The 19,828-nt window shown below is 42.9% G+C and overlaps 1 protein-coding gene across 1 annotated transcript in view; it reads left to right on the top strand.

The window, feature by feature from the left end:
* Positions 1-6,179: 6,179 nt before the first annotated feature.
* Positions 6,180-19,828, top strand: part of epg5 (ectopic P-granules autophagy protein 5 homolog (C. elegans)) — a 184,971-nt gene continuing 171,322 nt past the window's right edge. The window contains exons 1-2 of the mRNA XM_041187115.1: positions 6,180-6,280; positions 6,912-7,994. Of these exons, the coding sequence (XP_041043049.1) occupies positions 6,230-6,280; positions 6,912-7,994 (1,134 nt within the window). The 5' untranslated portion in view covers positions 6,180-6,229. The remainder of the gene's footprint in view (positions 6,281-6,911; positions 7,995-19,828) is intronic.

Raw genomic sequence — 19,828 nt, 5'->3', positions numbered from 1 at the left:
CACTCGCCTGATGTCACCGCACGTCATTTTACGCGTCGGCGTGCGGGGCAGCAATGGGAAAATTCTGCCCAATCACTAACTGTTAGCCTGGTGTGGTGATTCAGAACAGGGCCATTTTTTCAAAAATTGCTTCTTTCACTGGATGTGGGCATAGCTGGCTAGGCCAGCATTTATTGCCCATCCCTAACTACACTTGAGAAAGTGGTGGTGAGCAGCCTTCTTGAACCGCTGCAGGCCATATGTAGGTACACCCACAGTCCAGTTATGAAAGGAGCTCTAAGATTTTGACCAAGTGACAGCAAAGGAGCAGCAATATAGTTCCAAGTCAATTTGTTTGTGGCATGGAGGGAAACTTGCATGTGGTGGTGTCCCAATGTATCTGGTGTCCTTGTCCTTCAAGGTGGTAGAGTTTGTTGGCTTGGAAGGTGCTGTCGAAAAAGCCTTGGTGAGTTGCTGCACTGCATCTTGTAGGTGGTACACACTGCTGCCTCTTTGCAATGTTGGTGGAAGGAGTGAATGTTTAAGATATTGGATTGGGTGCCAATCAATCAGGCTGCTTTGTCCTGGATGGTGTCAAGCTTCTTGAATGTTGTTGGACCTGCACTCACCTAGGCAAGTGTAGAGTATTTCATCACAATCCTGATTTGTACCTTGTAGGTGATGGACAGGCTTTGGGAGTCAGGAGGTAAGTTACTCTCTGCTGAATTCCCAGCCTCTGACCTGCTCTTGCAGCCACAGTATTTATATGGCTGGTTCAGTTCAGTTTCTGGTCATGGCAACCACCAGGATGTTGTTAGTGGGGGAATTAGCAATGGCAATTCCATTGAATGCAAATGGGCAATGGTTAGATTCTCTCTTGTTGGAGATGTCATTGCCTGGCACTTGTGTGGTGCAAATGTCACTTGCCACTTATCAGCCCAAATATGAATGTTGTCCAGGTCTTGCTGCATATGGACATAGACTACTTCAGTATATGAGGATTCGTGAATGGAGCTGAACATTGCACCACCATCCGCAAACATCTGACTTCTGACTTTATGATGGAGGGAAGGTCTTTGATGAAGCAGCTGAAGATGGTTGGGCCTCGGACATTACCCTGAGGAACTCCTGCAGCAATGCCCCAGGGCAGAAGAGATTGACCTACAACAACCACAACCATCTTTCTTTGTGCTATGTATGACTCCAACCATCAGAGTGTTTTTCCCGATTCCCATTGATTTCAGTTTTGCTAGGGCTTCTTGATGCCACACTGGGGCAAATGCTGCCTTGATGTAAAGGGCAGTCACTCTCACCTCGCCTCTTGAGTTTAGCTCCTCTGACTATGTTTGGACAAAGGCTGTAATGAGGTCAGAAGCTGAGTGGCCGTGGGTGTCACTGAGCAGGCTGTTGCTGAGTAAGTGCTATTTGTTAACACTGTCAATGACACCTTCCATGAATTTGCTGATGATCAAGAGTAGACTGATGGGGCGTTAATTGGCTGGGTTGGATTTGTCCTGCGTTTTGTGGACAGGACATTGCCGTGTAGATGCCAGTGCTGTATCTGCAGTGACTTGTAGCACAAGTCTTCAGTATTATTGCTGGAATGTTGTCAAGCCCCTTAGCTTTTGCAGTATCCAGTGTCTTGATCTCACGTGGAGTGAATCGAATTGGCTGAGGACTAGCATCTATGATGCTGGGGACCTCATATTACATTAACTTTAAACACAGTCAATTCCCAGTCATCCCCACAGAGCGCATCACTAGCAGCTGCTTAGTGATGTCACCCACAGAAAGTCACAACCAACATGGTTGGATGGCAGGGTAAGGTGGGTGGGAGTAAGAAGGGGGGTCCTATGTACTCAAGGGGCAGGGTGGACGATAAAGGGGGAGCTTCTGAAATCTGGGGTGAGGGCTCTGAAATCATCAGCAGAGAGGTCATTGAAATTTGTCAGGGGATAGGTCTCTGGAATTGGGGGAAAGAAGGAGATTGGGAAATTAAGATATGGGGGAGTGGGATATTTGGAATGGGGCCCTTGCTGGAAGAAGAGGGGGAATGAGCAATGGGAGCTTTGGGAAAGAGGGAGACTGGGGAATGGGTGTGAGGTGACAGAGGGAACCCACGTTTCCCACAGTGCCTGGAGCAGCAGCAGCAATGTGGTGAATAAGAGAAGCATTGAAAAAGCAGTGAGTCAGAGAAGAGGTCAGTGAAACCCAGGGACATTACTATGTGTAAATAGTGAAAGATTGTTCCCCATTTGCCCACCAGTGGAACCAAAGGATATGAACAGTTCTCACTGGAGGAATCAAGGTCAGAGAAGGAAGGTTGTTGGAATAAGGGTTTGTTGGGATTTGAACTCCATACTAAATCCCAGAACAAGGAAATTCTTGTCAGGGAATAACCTTATTGGCAAAAAGGATAATCACTAAGTTAGAATGCAAACTACCAAGGCTTATTGGACAACAAAGATTAATACAGAACATTTCAATAGTTGAGGCATGACTTGATACATTGTCATGCGTGTGGACACACACAGATCGCAGGACTTCTGAAGTCTTTTCTTTAGTCCCCAGGACCTGATCTCTTGACTCAAGGAGCCTTGAAGATTCTACCTTAGTCAATTTAATTCTAATATACATACAAAAACCCCTTTGCAGCTTTAAGACTTCTAATTTCCCAGTCTACCTATTTCACAGCCACTTGCTGAATGCTTTCTCTCTCTCTCCCAGTCTATAATTGCTGCTGAATGCTGAAGGCAGCTTTCACTTTCTTCTTAAAGGAACTACCTCTATTCCTAATAGTGAATTCTAATACTCATCTAATACTGATGCCTTGGACTTCTTATGGCAAACCCTAAACCCATATTTACCTCTAGGTTTCTTGTGGTCAACTCTAAAGCTTACTGTCGACTAGCACAACTACAAACACCTAACTCTCTCCTGGCAAGTGTCCCCTTTTGCCAAGTGTCCTAAGACTAATGCTATCCCCTGGCAAATACAAAGACTGCAATGCTGCTCCTCTATTTTTATATAATTTTTGCGGGCAGCTTTTGCAACATTCAGCCCAAACCTGAGTACCTGTGTCAACATAACTAATAACTTTTCTCAAATATTTGTAACTCTTGACCATTGGGAAGAATGCTCATGGCTTCCCTACAATAAGCTAGCCTCAATTTCCACTCTAATTTTACAATTCTTGATCAATGGGAGAAGTACTTGTGGCTTCGCTACAACAAAATAACCTTGACTTGTACCATTTTCGTACAATTCTAGCCTTCAGGCCATCCTTTTAGCCAATATCCCAGTTTTGGCTTCTGTTTGCTGCTAATGCTGGACTCACCAGAACCCGAATGCAACACATGTTCAACTACAACCTCAGTTCACTTCTTGTTTTTTTTTCTTCTTATAGCTACATTACAGCACTTTGGCATTTAACGAGATGCAAACTTAAAGACTTCTTAACTCCCAATAATACATACAAATTAAGATGTTTCATCACTAAACTTATATACAGGACAACTTAGGCCTTATTACTTACACAAATGTGTCAATGAGATGAAGTCTAACAAGGAGTTAAACCATTGGATACATAGCCATATTAAGGAAGAGACTGAAACTTTTTTATGATGGAGGGGGTTAAATATCATAACTTGTGTTTACATAGCACTTCTAATGTAGTGAAACATGGCAGAACATTTCACAGGAGCATTATCAAACAAAATTTGACATTCAGCTACATAATATTAAGGCAGATGATTAAAAACTTGATTAAAGAAGGTTTTAAGCATCTTAAAGGATGAAAGAGAGAACATGCGAAGAAGTTTAGAAAGGAACCTCCAAAGCTTAGGGTGCTCTCAATAGAAGACACAGTTAGCAATGGCGCGTGATTAAAATCAGGAATGCTCAAGAGGGCAGAATTGAAGGAACACAGAGGATTGTGGAATTGGAGGAGATTTCAGAGATAGGGACAGACAAGGCCATGGAGGAAAACAAGGATGAGAATTTTTAAAATGAGACATTGCTAATTGGGATCTGACATAGGTCAGTGATGTAGGACGGGGATGATGGATGGACAGGACTTGATGTGAGAGCTCAATGAAAACTGCTTTATTGTGTCCAGGCGGAGGGAGTGGTTTAGAATTGTTGGTGTTGGGTTGAGTTTAAGCTTATGTGCCTTTGAAAAAACTGCAAATATTGACCACGAGTAATGTCCATTGTGCAATCTGCTGGTTTGGTTCAGGTTATTCTGTCATTTGACATGTAAACTCCAAGTATATATCAACTCCATCTATGATTCCCAGTTCAAAGTTGTTACTTTCACAAAAAATAAGAGTCCAAGGAAATGGAGAAGAGGTTGGGCCTATTAAAAATGACATCAACTTGACCACCTGACACACCAGAAAACTTCTGGCTATGTGAATAATAGCAGCATACAAGATTACTGCTAGTTACAGGCAAGATATTAACGCATTACAGTTATTACTACCAGTTACACATCAGTGAGATATTACATTTTTATTATTCATTTATGGGATGTGGGCATTGCTGGCTGGGCTTGCATTTGTTGCCCATCCCTAATTGCCCTTGAGAAGGTGGTGGTGAGTTGCAGTCTTGAACCGATGCAATCCTTGTGGTGCAGGTACACCCACAGTGTTGTTTAAGAGGGAGTTGCAAGATTTTGACCCAGCTGCTGGCTGTTAGTTATCGATTAATTATTGATAGAAATCAAAGTTCTGTTCCATCCCTTAATTCTCTTCTGTAAATCACTCCACCATTCTCGTTTTCCTCCTCCGCTCCCACCCTCCCATCCATCCTCACTCCCCCACTCCCCCTCTCTTCTCACCTCCCACCCCCTCCAGTACCACTTCACTATCCCCCTCCCCTCTCTCCCCATCCCCCTTCCTTACCTTTCTTTCCCCTTCCATCTATCACCTCTCCCATCCATCCCCCCTCTCCTCTCCTCTCCCTCCCTCCCTCCTGTCCCACTCTCCCACTACTCCCCCCTACCCTTTCCCTGACCCACTCTCCCCTTCTCCTCTCTCCCCATCCCCTCTCACCCCAACCCTCTCCCTGACGACCCCATCCCCTCCCCTCTCTTCCCCATCATCTCCCTTCTCTCATCCCCCTCTTCCTCACCCCCTTCCGTCTCTTCCCCATCCCCTCCCTTCTCCCCCTCCTCTCTTCCGTCCCCTCTCTTCTCCCCTCCCCTCTCTTCCCCATCCCCTCCCCTCTTTTCCCCATCCCTTCCCCTCTCTCCCTCCCCTCTCTTTCCTCTCCCCTTCTCTCCGCCTCCTCTTTCCTCTCCCCTGCTCCCTCTCTCTCTCCCCCTCTCCCAAAGCCCTCTATCCACTCCCCCTCCCCGCTGTCTCCCCCAACCCCCTCTTCTTTCCTATTCCTCTAGCCCCCCCACTCCACTCTCCTCTTTCTCCCACTCCCCAATTCCCCAACGCCCTCCCCAACCCTCTCCTCCTCAATCCCCCACATCTCCCCTCACCCCAGTCACTCCTTCCCTCCCCACAATCTTTCCCCAATCCCCACTCACCTTCCTCCCATTCTCCCCTTCCTATCCCCTGATGCACACCCCTCTCCTTCCCTTCCCTGATCACCCCACTTCCCCGATCCCCCTTCCTTCCCTTCTGATTGCGCTCTCTCCTCCCCGATCTGCACCATCCCCCTGATGTGCACCCCTCCCTTTCCCTCCCCTTCCCCAAATCTCACTTCCCCGCCCACAATTGCCCTTGCCCTCCCCCTTAATCGCTGCTCCTTTTCCGCCAATCCCACCCTCCCCCAAACCCACCATCCCACCCCTCCCCAATCCCTCTCCTCTCCCCCACCCCTCCCCAATCCCTCTCCTCTCCCCCACCCCAATCCCTCTCCTCTCCCCCACCCCAATCCCTCTCCTCTCCCCTCCCCCAATCCCTCTCTCCCTCCCCCACCCCAATCCCTCTCTCCCTCCCCCACCCCAATCCCTCTCCCCTCCCCCACCCCAATTCCTCTCCCCTCCCCCACCCCACCCCAATCCCTCTCCTCTCCCCTCCCCCACCCCAATTCCTCTGCCCCTCCCGCACCCCAATCCTTCTCATCTCCCTTCAATCCTGCCCCTCCCCCCCCCCCCCCCAAATCTTGCCCCCGCCTCCTCCCAAGCGCATGCTCAGCCTCACGCGTCACGGTGAATGGTTGTCTGACCTCTGACCTTTGGTCCCGTGACTCTGCGGAGTGGCCACTCGTGCTCGGCCTGGATCAGTGCTTCACGATGGCGGAAGCGGTGCGGCCGAAAAAATCTAGACAGGCAGCAAAAGTGCAGGTAAAGCCAAACGCAAAGCAGGAGAGGCTCCCGCTCTGTGGGACCGGATGATCAGGCATCATTTATGGCGGTTGTTTACGCAATCATTGTCCGCGGCGGGGTGGGGGCAAATGTTGTCAATAATCAAGAGGGAGGGGGATATCACACTTGGAATAGCTCTGTCTGCATTAGGTATTCGGCTTGTGTGGAATGTTTGTTATCTTCCTGGAAACAATAATGTATTTTCTTCCCTTGGAGTCACCTTATACTTACTATTGATAGCAATCCTACTCCAAATAAAGATGTCTACTTAAATAAACATTGCCACATATTTGGCACGGTTGATTAAAACAGTTTCGTGATTTAATTTCACAACAGGTATCCCTCTTACCAAATGTAATCTTCCGCCTCAACTACTTGTTACTTATAAAGCATATTCATAATCGCAAAGAAACACACAATTCCCCATTTCTCTTAAAACGCAAGTCACTGTCGATGCGTCCTTAGATGAAACGGAAACTTGTGACTACAGTACAGCATGTGAACATAAGGGCTCAAATATATACGAGATGCTGAATAAATCAAGGAAGTGAAATGATGTCTGAGAAATATTGAAAGAAGGCTAATGTGAAATGTTTTCTTGGATTTTCAGGATAAAAAGAAAAAAGTTACTACAGAAGTTAAGAAAAAAGAAAGTTCAAAACCTGAATCAGACCAGGAATCAGTTTCTTGGGTTATTACAAAAACAGGACTTTCTTCATCTGGTTATACTGCTGTTGACAAGAGCCAAAAAGAAGAAACTATTGTAAAACCTAATAAGGAGGGCCAAAGTGAAGATCACCAATTGCTTCCAAATTCACCAATAGTTGAGGTGACTGTGAAAAATACTCAGGAGTCTGAACCTTGTATAGAAGCAGTGCCTATTGCAATTGCTGAATCTGAAATTGATTCAAAACAGCATGTTGGGTTAGACAATAAAGATCAACAAATTTATGTGGATCAAACAAAAAAGATGAACTCTCGCCATTGCCATTGTAATTGCAATAATACTGTGCTCCAAGAGCAGCCTGAAATTCCAGAGGCTAGTGAACTATCGTACTCCAGTGAGACTATTGTTGGTCAAAATGAAGAAAATTTGCAGGATACTAGTGATGTTGAACCTGCTGTTTACAGTGCTTCGGGCCAAATGTTATTGCACTCTAGAAGTGTTTCTTCACAGAAGGTAACAGTTGATTTGAAGGAAAAGGAGGTCATGAGTAGGATGGACAGGAAAAAACCTGCCATTTTAATACTGGATGATCGTAAGAAAGAGTCTATTGATATGAAACTGCATAACATCATGGCAGATCTTCCTGTACAGTTGACCATAGAAAGACTGTATCCTGATTTACCATTGGAGGTCAAGGAAGAACCTGGAACTGCATTTGCTGAGCAGGTTTTGCCTCATTCCGGAACACTGTATCCGGTGATTCCATCTGAAGTTGTACCATTTTCAAAAGAAGATCTGAAAATGTTTGCATTAGGTTCATGGCTAGAAAATGTTGATACATATACTGAAGAATTTCTTTCTGTGGCTAATCAGGATAAAAATGATTTTTTTGAACTCCTTATGAACTATGGGAGATGTAGAAAACAACTTCTGCTGGCTGAGGCAGAACTGGAGACAATGGTGTGTGATTATAAGAATACCAAAAAGAGGCTGTGGACATTCAAGGAAGAGCAACTGACTATCCAGGTCAGTTTTTGATTTTAGTGTTGCTCAACTTATCTTAGACTTAATCTTATAAATAGAATTAATGAATTAGCGATGTCAATTGTGTTTAAAAGAAAGTATTGTCTCTTTATGGGGTATGTGGAACATTCCTTGTTCCAGTCTACTCCGGCCCCCTCCCACAACTCTTTCTCCGGTATATTGATGATTACTTCAGTGCTTATTCATGATCTCGTCGGGACCTGGAAAAATTTATTAATTTTGCTTCCAATCTCCACCCCTCCATCATTTTCACATGGTCCATCTCTGACACTTCCCTTCCCTTCCTTGACCCCTCTGTCTCAATTTCTGATGATAGACTATCCACCAATATCCATTACAAGCCTACTGATTCCCACAGCTACCTCGACTACAGTTCCTCACACCCCGCTTCCTGTAAAGACTCCATCCCATTCTCTCAGTTCCTTCGCCTCCGTCGCATCTGTTCTGATGATGCTACCTTCAAAAACAGTTCCTCTGACATGTCCTCCTTCTTCCTTAACCGAGGTTTTCCACCCACGATTGTTGACAGGGCCCTCAACTGTGTCCGGCCCATCTCCCGGGCATCAGCCCTCACGCCTTCTCCTCCCTCCCAGAAACATGATAGGGTCACCCTTGTCCTCACTTATCACCCCACCAGCCTCCGCATTCAAAGAATCATCCTCTGCCATTTCCGCCAACTCCAGCATGATGCCACCACCAAACGCATATTCCCTTCACCCCCCCGGCGGCATTCATTAGGGATTGTTCCCTCCGGGACACCCTGGTCCTCTCCTCCATCACCCCCTACTCCTCAACCCCTACTTACGGCACCTCCCCATGCATACGCAAAAGATGCAACACCTGCCCCTTCCCTTCCTCTCTCCTCGCCATCCAAGGGTCCAAACACTCCTTTCAAGTGAAGCAGCATTTCACTTGCAATTCCCCCAACTTAGTCAACACTCCATCCTGTTCTCTTGTCCACATATCTGTCCTTGGCTTGCTGCATTGTTCCAGTGAAGCTCAACGCAAACTGGAGGAACAACACCTCATCTTCTGACTAGGCACTTTACAGCCTTCCGGACTGAATATTGAATTCAACAACTTTAGATCTTGAACTCCCTCCTCCATCCCCACCCCCTTTCCATTTCCTCCCCCTCCCTTTTGTTTTTTCCAATAATTTATTTAGATTTTTCTTTTCCCACCTATTATTTTTAAATCTGTACCTCTTATGTCCTGTTAATCTTATTTCACCCACCCCCACTAGAGCTGTACCTTGTGTGTCCTGCCATCCATTCTTAATTAGCACATTCTCTTAGATAATATCACCACCTTCAACACCTCCTTGTTCTTTTGTCTGTGACATCTTTTGATTATCTGCTCCTATCACTGCTTGCTTGTCCCTACAACCAGCACCCCCAACTTCTCTCCTCCTCCTCCTCTTCTACCCCCCACCCCCCCTCAACCTTAAACCAGCTTATATTTCACCCTTCCTAATTTTACTCAGTTCTGTTGAAGGGTCATGAGGACTCGAAACGCCAACTTTGCTCTTCTCCGAGATGCTGCCAGACCTGCTGAGTTTTTCCAGGTAATTCTGTTTTTGTATTGTTTTTAGTTCAGCTTTATTGACAAGCTATTACAAAATTGGAGATCAGAACTGGACGTTAGCCTTTCATCAGAACTAATAAATGCATGAATCTGAAATTTTAATCCCCTTTCTTCATATTTGCTGCCTGTTTTTATTTTAGATTTCCAGAATCTGCAGTATTTTGCTTATGAATTAAGTTCTATGTTTGGTCCATCTATTATATTATAGATATAGTTGCATGTCTGGGTGGTATAATCATTTGGTTTATGCTGGTGTCAATACATGGAAATGTGTACAAATGATGTGTGCCAGGCGGACCAAATCCGCAAGGAAAACTTGGTCGTGCTATCACAACGGTTTTGCAATTTGTATTTATTATAAGAAGATGTGTGCACTGAATCCAGAAGTAGTGAGTCCACCAAGACCTTTAGAGACTTTAAAAACTAAATTAAAATATTTATTAACAAAAAACTTTCAAGCACATACATAAGACTATAATTACTTATTACTATAACAAATCCTAAAATTCCTAATTGACTTGACTCCCAGTTACTCACCCTCTTTAAGGCAACAGTTCAAAATAGATTTAGATTTAAAACAAAAACGACAAGTTAATACAGTTACCCAATTGACAATGGAATTCCATATGGCTTTCTTCAACTTCAGCTAGTTTACATAGCAGACTTATGCACAAATGGCTGGCAGCTTCTTGAAGGCTATTCCACACAGTCCTGTTAGATTTTACATGGCCCTCTGTTCACATAGCCTTTTCTATCTCTTTAACATGTAAATTCTATTGTTCCATATGTCTTTAAAACTGTATCTTACTCAATATAAAAACTTTTATGTGCCAATATTGTCAGTAACTTTTGGGAAAAATAAACACACTCTTTAGCCTTGCTTATCTGGGTAGTTGTGAACAGACTAAGGTCACTTTGAAATCCAAACAATCCCTTCATTTATCTAAAAAGGCAAATTCCCTTCACACCTTACATGTTAACCAACATCCATGTTTACTTATTAGCATGTCAGTACATTTCTACACCAAGCTTCTTTTAATAATTTCAAGCTTGCAGTCAACTTGGCTCCAAATGTAATTAAATTACACAGACAGAACCGCCTATACTTACACCCATAAAGCTACTTCACAATAAACCAGAAAAAATAATGAAAATTGTTATACTTTCATCACAAATGTAAAAATAAAATCTGAAGTTTATTCATTTGCTTGGACTGCAGATGATGAAACTCAAAGAATAACTTTCAAAGCTAAAAACAAAAGACATACAATTGAAGCTGCATCTATAGCCACTGTTTGAAGCTTTTTTTATAAAATCACCTGTATAAGCAATAAAGCTTATTTTGTTTTTGTGTGTTTTTAATTTTCTGTTATTGATGTTCCATGTCATGCTGTTGCTCCCCCTCCAAAGATTGGAGTTGGAATTATTATTCATGATCTGTCTGCGTATCTAACTCTAATCTATCTCCCTCCTTTCATTTTTTCAATTCATTGATAAGACGTGGGCATTGCTAGCTGGCCAGCATTTTTTGCCCAACCCTAATTGCCATTGAGAAGGTAGTGGTGAGCTGCCTTCTTGAACCACTGCAGTCAATGCAGTGTGGGTACACCCATTTGATTCCATTTGTTTAGTTATTTTGCACCTAAATTTTATCAGCTGCCTTTTGATGTATTCTAGCTCTTCTTCTGTTTTCCGATTTCCAAAGCTCATAGTTAGATAGGTGATTTTTTTTTGGTCAGATGTCCATCTTTTCCACCACCTTATATGCATTAACTTATGAACAGTATTAATAATACAAGTATGCATTTGGCACCTTTAAAATCAAGTATAATGATGCATTTAGACAGCCTGAAATTGTGCTAATCAGGTCAAAGTTCTGTCCTTAGTCTCATGTATTCTTTAAAAAAGGGTGGTGGAGAGAGCAGTGTTGTAGGTATCAGGTTGTAACACTTGTGCTGTAGAACCGTCCATTTGCTTCTAAGATGAAAGAGAGTTGGGATCAAGGATCGCTTTCTACCTGAATGCAAAGTTAACATGTTTCACATTGCCATGGGGGAGAGAACAGAGGAAGCCATTTTGGGGTCAGGTTACAGGCTTCCCTACAAATCAGTGAATATCACAGACAGTAACAGTTCTGTGTGGTGAGCAGAGAGTGAAAAGGCTGCTTGACTTTGCAGGCTACCACAGCCAAATGCAGGTGGGAGATGATCTCTAGTCAAAGAGATAAATCCTGCTGCCATCTAAGGATTCTGGGAGATTTGTCCTGATATGGCCTGGGAAGAAGAGTCATTGAACAGGCTTTAGTGCTGCTGGGTGTAAGCAACGTTCTGAAAACTGAGGGGAGTCTTTGAGATGGTCACTCGATGTTACTACTCGGCGAATTAGGAATATCAGAACTTATTGAAAGCTGGGAGCAACTTGGACTATTTGTTGTAAGGACTGTAATTCCGTGGAGAGTGCGATGAGTAATGAGTATTAAAGGAAAATGTTCCTCTCTGTAGTTTAAAGCATAAGTTGCCTACAAAATATAATGTTTAGTGAGTTTTTTTTGGTAATTTGTTACAGTAAAAGTTTTGAAACGTGAATATTTTGTCAGGTCATTCTTTCAACTAATAACTGGAAGTTAGAAGCTCTTTTTAAAAGTTTCTGTGTCTCTGGAGAATGTAACACCATATGTTAAAATTCACAATAGCTGAAAGATTCAGTAGCATAGATATGCAAGTCTTATAAAGCAAAATCGCAGGTTAAAAAAAATGTAAGAGTACATGAAATTCTATTTTTGAAAGGGTCATTCAATTAATAAGTAAAGAAGTGATGAAGAATCCTTTTGAAATGGTTAGGCCATAGTTGGAGTGGTGTTTGCAGTTTTTGCAGATCAGTATAGAAAGAATATTGAAGCTATTTGATAGGTGCAATGTATATTTATTTGTATAGTTAAATTAGTTATTGAGAAGAAATTGAAAAATTAGGATTATATTGACAGGAGCAGAGCTGATTGGTTTTTATGGGGTGGGGAAATCTAACTGATGTGTCCAAAAATGTGAAAGCTTTTGTTTGAAGGATGAATGGTGAACGATTATTTCCACTGAATTGATTAGATAGGGTATAAATTTAGGATTTCTACTAAAAGCATAAAAGAGGAGGTTGGAAGGAATCATTTCATGCCTAGCCGAACTGTAATGTCAGAAGTTCTAATTACAATTCAATCCATCGGAACATTTATGAGGGAATTCTAAGTGAATTAGACAAACACTTGAATGTGTTTTAGAATCACGGTAGCTGCTTATTCTGAATGGTTGTACACTTTTAAGTATATTGTGGAGCATTTCTTTAATTCTAACTAGTGTGATATAAGTATAGTATGCGTGAAGCATTATAAGTAGTATTTCATCCCTCACATGGCTTAATGCCATTGCAAAACTACAAATTCTTCCTAGCCTTTCAGGATTAACCTAAAAAAAATTTGCATGTATTAAACAGGCAACGTGCAACTACGTAATTTTTTTTCAGGGACCTATTACCAGTGGTCCCCGGAGCCTCTACTTTGTCTATATGTTGTGCTTGCCTTTTGTCACATACTGCTTAATTTCTATGGGTGCCAATATAGCAACTACTATACAGTTTTTTTTGTATTCACTTATTCAAATGGTAACATGAAAAATTATCTGAACAGCATCTTCAGTTAGTGCTGGTGGTAAGTTATTACATACGGCTGGGTAAAAATTCAAAACCATTCATCAAAAGTGTGCGTGTTCCAATCAGTCCTATTGAATGTGGTATATATTGGTGAAAGAATGAGTACAAAATAGAGATGAAGAATAAGATGCAATTGGGCAAAATAGAGTCAACATGCATGGCTACTAAGTGCATAGACCACTCGACTACCCACTGCCTTCATAAGTCTCCCTCTTTCCCCCACCACCCATTACGTTTCTCAACAAATGCAAAAGACTCAGGACTTCCTTGCCACAAAGATAGAAGCCAAGCAGCCAGCTGCCTCAGCTGCTTTGCCCTGCCCAACAAGTCAAATCTAAACTACAGCCAAGCCAATTTACCCCTCTCATTTCTCTGCCAGCTTGTGCTACCCCACCTTCTGCCTCTAAACCCGATTTCTGAAAAAAGACTGCTGAACACCCAAGTTCCCTATTCTTGGGCACAGTCCCCTCCCTTTCAAAGCCATAATCATTAAATCTCTCAAATAAAATCATCCTCAACCTTAATCATTACAAAATACCTATCTCTAACTTGCCTTTCTTGTCCAAGACCTTGAACATATTGTTGCGCCTCAGATCTATTCCCAAGTTCCCTGCAACACCATCTTCAAATCTCTCGAATTGTTTTTTTGACCCACCAAGAGCACTGCACACATGGAGTCAGCATTCACATTTACGCTGATGACTACAGCTTTACCTCTTCACCACCTCTGTGCTGCTTTTATGTTGTTTGCTTGTTAACTACTTCCACTCCATGAAATTGTCCACCACTGCCTCTCCCTTATGCTGCTAAAATGCTGATCAATACCTTTGTCACCTCCAGGCTCAACTATTAAAATGCTCTCCTGATCAATCGCCCCCTCCCCTCCCCCAGTTACAACTGGTCCCCGGGTGAAGTACCCCAATTTGTTAACTTCATGAATAGGACCCAACTTTTGTTATGCTCCCGGGTGAGAACGAATGAGCTGGTTCTCCTTTCTTCAACCTCCTCGGTTGGCCTCAACAAGATTAATTTAAAAGGGATCCCTTCCTGCCGTGGATACCTTTTCTCAGTCCAAATGTATTTACTTTTAGAAGGAGCCAATTTAACTAGGCTTTCTTGAGTCAAAGAGAAGTTTATTAGTTACTAAAACCTGAAGAAAAAATAATAAAAACGCAACACACATTCACACTTATTAGAAATGAGAAGTTAAGAGTCTAAATAAAAGTTTTAAAAAATATACAAATCAGTCTTTGGTTTGTCCATGAGGCATAGATAGTGGAACATTGCAGCCGTTAAGTTGGGTGATTCAGTAGAGCTGACTTTGACAGTTTCACAATTGATTTGGAGACATTTGGTTCTGCAGGGTAGCTGAAGCAGCTGTCCTATTTCCTTTTTGATTGTGGCTGCTGCTGAGCCTGTCTCCTGCAACAGAGAGAGAGACTTCGCCTGCAGCTGCAGGGGTGACTAGTTGGTTGCCTTGTGCTGCCACTCTCCCAGCACACCAGCACCTTAGCTTTTAACTGATGTTTTTCCCCTGTGTATTTCAGGCAAGGAAATAGGTATGTCTTGCATCCATCTCTGAACTATTAACACATTCTGAGATATAAATCAAGAGGAGATGGATTTTTGGGTGACTGCTAAGACGTGCAAATCAGTCTTTTGTCTCTGCAACCACAGGAGAATAAGATTCAGTCTTTTGCATCTTTCTAATGCCCTTTCAAGTGTCTCTGCTTGAAGAAGGCTATGACACCATTTCAGGTGTGACATTCCATGTTCTCTCGGGACAGGTCGGTCAGTATAATCCACATAGGAATTTTCCAGAAAGTGGTCACTTTCCATTATCAGCCATCTTTTGTTCAGCATCCTCTCTTGCATTTCTTTAAAAACACACAAGTCTTCCTTAAAAAGTTCAATAAGCTCTAAGTAACTTGCAGCTGTAATCGGCTTTTCATGACATTTCTCCGTAAGCTTTCGCTCATGCAAAACTATGTTTCCTATTTTCCATTATGCTCTAAATCCCACCTGCACACAACTCCTGTCCTTATTTAACCAACTTGACTCCCAGCCTCTCAACATCATAAATTCAAAATGATATTCCATATTTAAATCCCTCCACCGATTTACTTTACCTTTGTAACCTATTTCACGTTACAACAGACCCTTCCCAGGACCAAATTCTCCATTCCCTTGATTGCAGCCTGTGTGTTATTCTTTGTAATGAAATCGTCAGCCTGGAACTGGGTGCACATGTGCAGTTCACGGTTTTTTCATGGAATTTGGACCTTTCACATGTGCGCTGGCTGAGAAAGGGCTGCACGTGTGTAGTTAGTTCTTTTAACGTTCTTTGGGCTGTGAACCGGCCCTGCGCATATGCAGAAGGCAAAGAAGTGAAACAGTGCGAAACAGCAGGTCAGGTGACCTGGCACCAGAGCACCATTTAAGATAAGGTGTCCAAGAGAGCAGGACACCAGGAGGGGGACAGGAAGAAGGCCCCAAACCTGGGAGTGGGACAAAAAGAGGTCCCAGAAGAAAATCCAGGCAGGGACAAAGGCGGGGATCAGAGATAGATCACAATGAGTCAAGACAAATGACAAGTGCAGAGATAAAAGGCTCCAAGTTAAAGTGAGAGCTGTGGGGAGCAGACTTCAAGCACAGTGGGCTTTACATCTGAGATCTGAGCCAAAGGTTGCTGCGGGTCATAAGGGCAAAGGTACCTCTTTGGGGCAGCGGCCGAAGATCTGAAAGTGTTGAAGCTATCCAAGGGGGTGAAATGTTTTAAGAGAATGCCAATGCGAGATCTTCAAATGTGGAGATTGGAAGCCCTTGTGAGAGAGACAAAGTTTCAGTGAGACTAGTTGGCTCACAGTGTGGGTTGTTAAGAAATCCATGGAATCTGCTTTGGTCACATCTGTCATTTACTTTGGAATGTCGTGTGTCTGACCACAGTTCACCTGTTAATTTACATGTACCTCACACTTACTTTGAATATTATAGTGTAGGTTAGATATTGTAAATTGTATTTTCCTGAAGTTGCATGTGTCTGTAAAGGTATTGCTGGGGTAACGGAATAGTATGATTTGAATCATTTTGTGTTTTTGAGATCTTTCCAACCTTTTTGTCTGGTGTAATATAGCTCATTTTTCTTGTTTTAATAAATATTTTATTCTTTGTGGTAAAAGTTCATCAGACTCCTGTGAAATTGTTCAGTAACTTCCTCCACAGTTTTTTTTTAACCAACAGATAGGATCTAGGAAGTCAGGTTTCACTCTGGGATCTAATTTATTGAGTATTAACATTAGCTGGGATTATAACCCCTTTACCTTACCATTGGCTACCATGCTCTCAGTTTCTTAGACTCTCCACTCTGTAATTCCCTTCTGCCTCAACTGCTCCCTCCTGTTCTAAGATTCTTAAAATCCATGCCTTTGGCCAAGCTTGTGATCACTTCTGATAGATCTTCCTTTGGCTTAGCGTTCATTTTTTCTCTTGAGCATGTGAAATGCCTTGGATTGTTTCTTTACATTAAAGACACCATATAAGTCCAAGTTGCTGTTTCAAAATCAGTGAATATGTAACAGGGTGCAGATTAACAATGTAAAATGACAGAGGATGTGGGGGTAGAATTTACTTCCTTCTTTCTTGGAGTTAGAGTAAAGCCAGCAAGGCTGCATTTACTGCCCTTTTCTGATTGCCTGAGTGGTTGGTGATGGACCTTCTTAAAGTGCTGCAGTCCTTGTGGTGATTATGCTTCTAGCATTGTGTTAAGTAGGGAATTCCAGAGCATCAACCTCACACTCATGAAGAAATTGTGATGCACCAAAATCAGATTCAGATTGAAGCTGAACTGAGGGCATTCCTATAATGGTTTTGCTGTTTTCCTTCTTGATGGTAGAGGTCATGGGGAGGAAGATGCTGTCAAAACAACCTTCTTGCAGTGAATCCTGTAAGTAATACATACCACAGCTACAATGTACAGGTAACTGACGGGATGGATGTGCTGCTCAATGTTTCTGCTGCTGCACCCATACAGTTGAGTGATGAGTCTTACATCATCCTCCTGACTTGAGCTTTGTAAGTAATGGAGGGGCTTTTAGGTGAGCTCCTCGACAGTGCACAGCTTCTACCATGCCTTTGTAGCCACGGTATTGACATGCTGTTTCAACTAAGTTTCTGGTCAGTAGTGACTCGATGTTGGTGGTGAGGGACATAGTGGCATCCTTAAGGTCAGAGAGATACCTGGGCTTTCTATTATTTGAGATGGCTGTTACTGGCACTTAGGTGCGGTGAATGTACCACTTGTAAACCTGGGCCCACTTGTTTTCCAGTTGCTGCTGGTGTAGGCTGCTTCATTATCAGAATAATTGTGAATGGAGCAGCACAGTTGAATTGTCAGGGAATAGCCTCTGCTTCCAACTTAATGATAGCAAAAGCTCATTGACAAAGCAGCTGAAAATGGTTGGGTTAAGGGGGCTTCCTTTAAAAACTCTTGCAGTGATATCCTGAGGTTCCCATTGTTGCCTTGTGGCAGCCACAACTCCTTTTCTGTGTCTGATATGAATCCAGCCGTGAAGTGTTTTGTCACTTCTTACCAATTTAGAATACAAGCACACACGTGTTATCGGCTTTTGAACCCCAGCTCCCTATGTAAAACCAGAAGGTTCCTTTATTCTTTTTCTACACCAGAGGGCAGTACATCCGGGACTTAGCACACCCTACTGGAAGGTTTTTTAATGTAGCACTTCTTAACAAAAATGTCTTTTTACAAAAAAGCATAAACATTAAACACAAAACACACATCTCCTCCCCCTTTAGCCAGGAACAAATCCAGTTTGCGGATTCGCTTTGGTCTAGAGAATAGTGTCGGCTTAGGTATCTCAGTTTGTTTGCTTAAAAATGGAAGGGTCTACTTTCCCACTTGTTTCTGTCCAAGTCAAACAGTTTCAGCTACATGTATGACAGATTTGTCAGTTGAATCAAGTCGGGTTTCACCAAATGGAGCAGCTGTTTCCCAGGAATCTTCCACTTTAACTGGAGATCCCTGGGAATTTGGTTCCTTGGATTTGGCTTCTCTAATCTGGTCAGTGTGTCTCTTCCAGATTCCACAGGAAGATTCAACATCATAGGTCAGTGGTCCTCAACACTTGATTCTTCCCAGGAGCCACTTTGGTGTTCTAGAGTAATTTTGGACACAAACAGACTGATCCAGATTAAACTCATGGGGTAGAATTTTACAGCCCTATTTCAGCGGGGACGGAGCTGTAAAATGTGGCGGGCCATTATAAATCCCATTGACGACAGTGGGAACGGAAAAGCTCACTGTCGTAAAATTCTGCCCGTGAGCTGGTTTACTTGTGTCATTGTGACCTTTTCTGATCAAGTTGCCTTGAACCAATTTTTCCTTTCAAATCCAGATACAGCAAATCCATTCTGGTGCTCAGTCACCTTCCAAACATCAGCTCAGCAGGAGATACACCTGTTGTTGAATGTGGAGTATAATGATACATCATCAAAAAAGTTATTCAGCTTCAACTTCCAATCTATTTGCATCCTCCCCTTCAATATAGCCATTTTGAATGTCTGGACAAGGCACTTCACTTCACCATTTGAGGATGGGTTTTGAGACGAGCTGAGAATTTGTTTGATCCCATTGTTTTACAGGAATGTTTGAAATTCACATGATGTGAACTGTGTGCCAGTGTCAGCTACAATCTGCTCTGGCAATCCAAAAGTAGTGAACACATCCCAGAGAACATCAATGGTCTTTGTTAAAGTAGTCAACTTCATGGGAATAACAGGAGGCCACTTTATGTGGGCATCCACCACAATCAGGAAGGTATGTCCAAGAAGTGGTTCGGCAAAGTCCACATGAAGTCTCTGCCATGGGTGGTCAGGCCAAGCCCAAGTATGTAATGGGACAGATGCAGGAATAGACTTCATTTCCTGGCATGGAAGGCAGTCACTGACCTTGCCTTTGATGCCTTTATCCAGGTTTGGCCACCATACATGTGGACAAGCCAGTGCTTTCACTTTGACGATTCCCATGTGACTGAGGTGAAGTTCTACCACTCTTGTTTGGAATTTTGAAAGAATAACAACTCTGATTCCCCATAACAAACAACCGTCTTGCAGAGTCAGCTCAAATCGACCCACGTAGTAAGGTCTAAGCTTAGTAGTCACTTCTTGGGGTGCACATCAGTTTGCTTGTCTAACAAGGATTGCAACATGGGTTTGCAATGCACTTTATTTTATTCCAGTCCAGCCGAATTTCTTTTAGCTAGTTTCTGCCCATAAGTGATAGACGATCCCCTTTCACAATGATAAGTGGCACCTTTGCTATTTGATCTCCATGTTTAGCTTGAATGCACATTTTTCAAAATATATTTACAGGCTCACCAGTGTAGGTACTAAGCTGGAGGAGAAACGCTCCAATGGCATTTCTTGAAAATTTTCTCCCATGTCTTCTCTGAAGCAATGGACACAGATGCTCCAGAGTCAACCTCCATTTCAACTGTTTTACCATGTAAAGCAATGCCAAC

Source organism: Carcharodon carcharias, chromosome 1 (assembly GCF_017639515.1).
Source record: "Carcharodon carcharias isolate sCarCar2 chromosome 1, sCarCar2.pri, whole genome shotgun sequence".
NCBI classification, from domain to species: Eukaryota; Metazoa; Chordata; class Chondrichthyes; order Lamniformes; family Lamnidae; genus Carcharodon; species Carcharodon carcharias.
The sequence above is the reverse complement of the archived record's forward strand: the minus strand, read 5'-3'. Positions and strand labels throughout refer to the sequence as shown.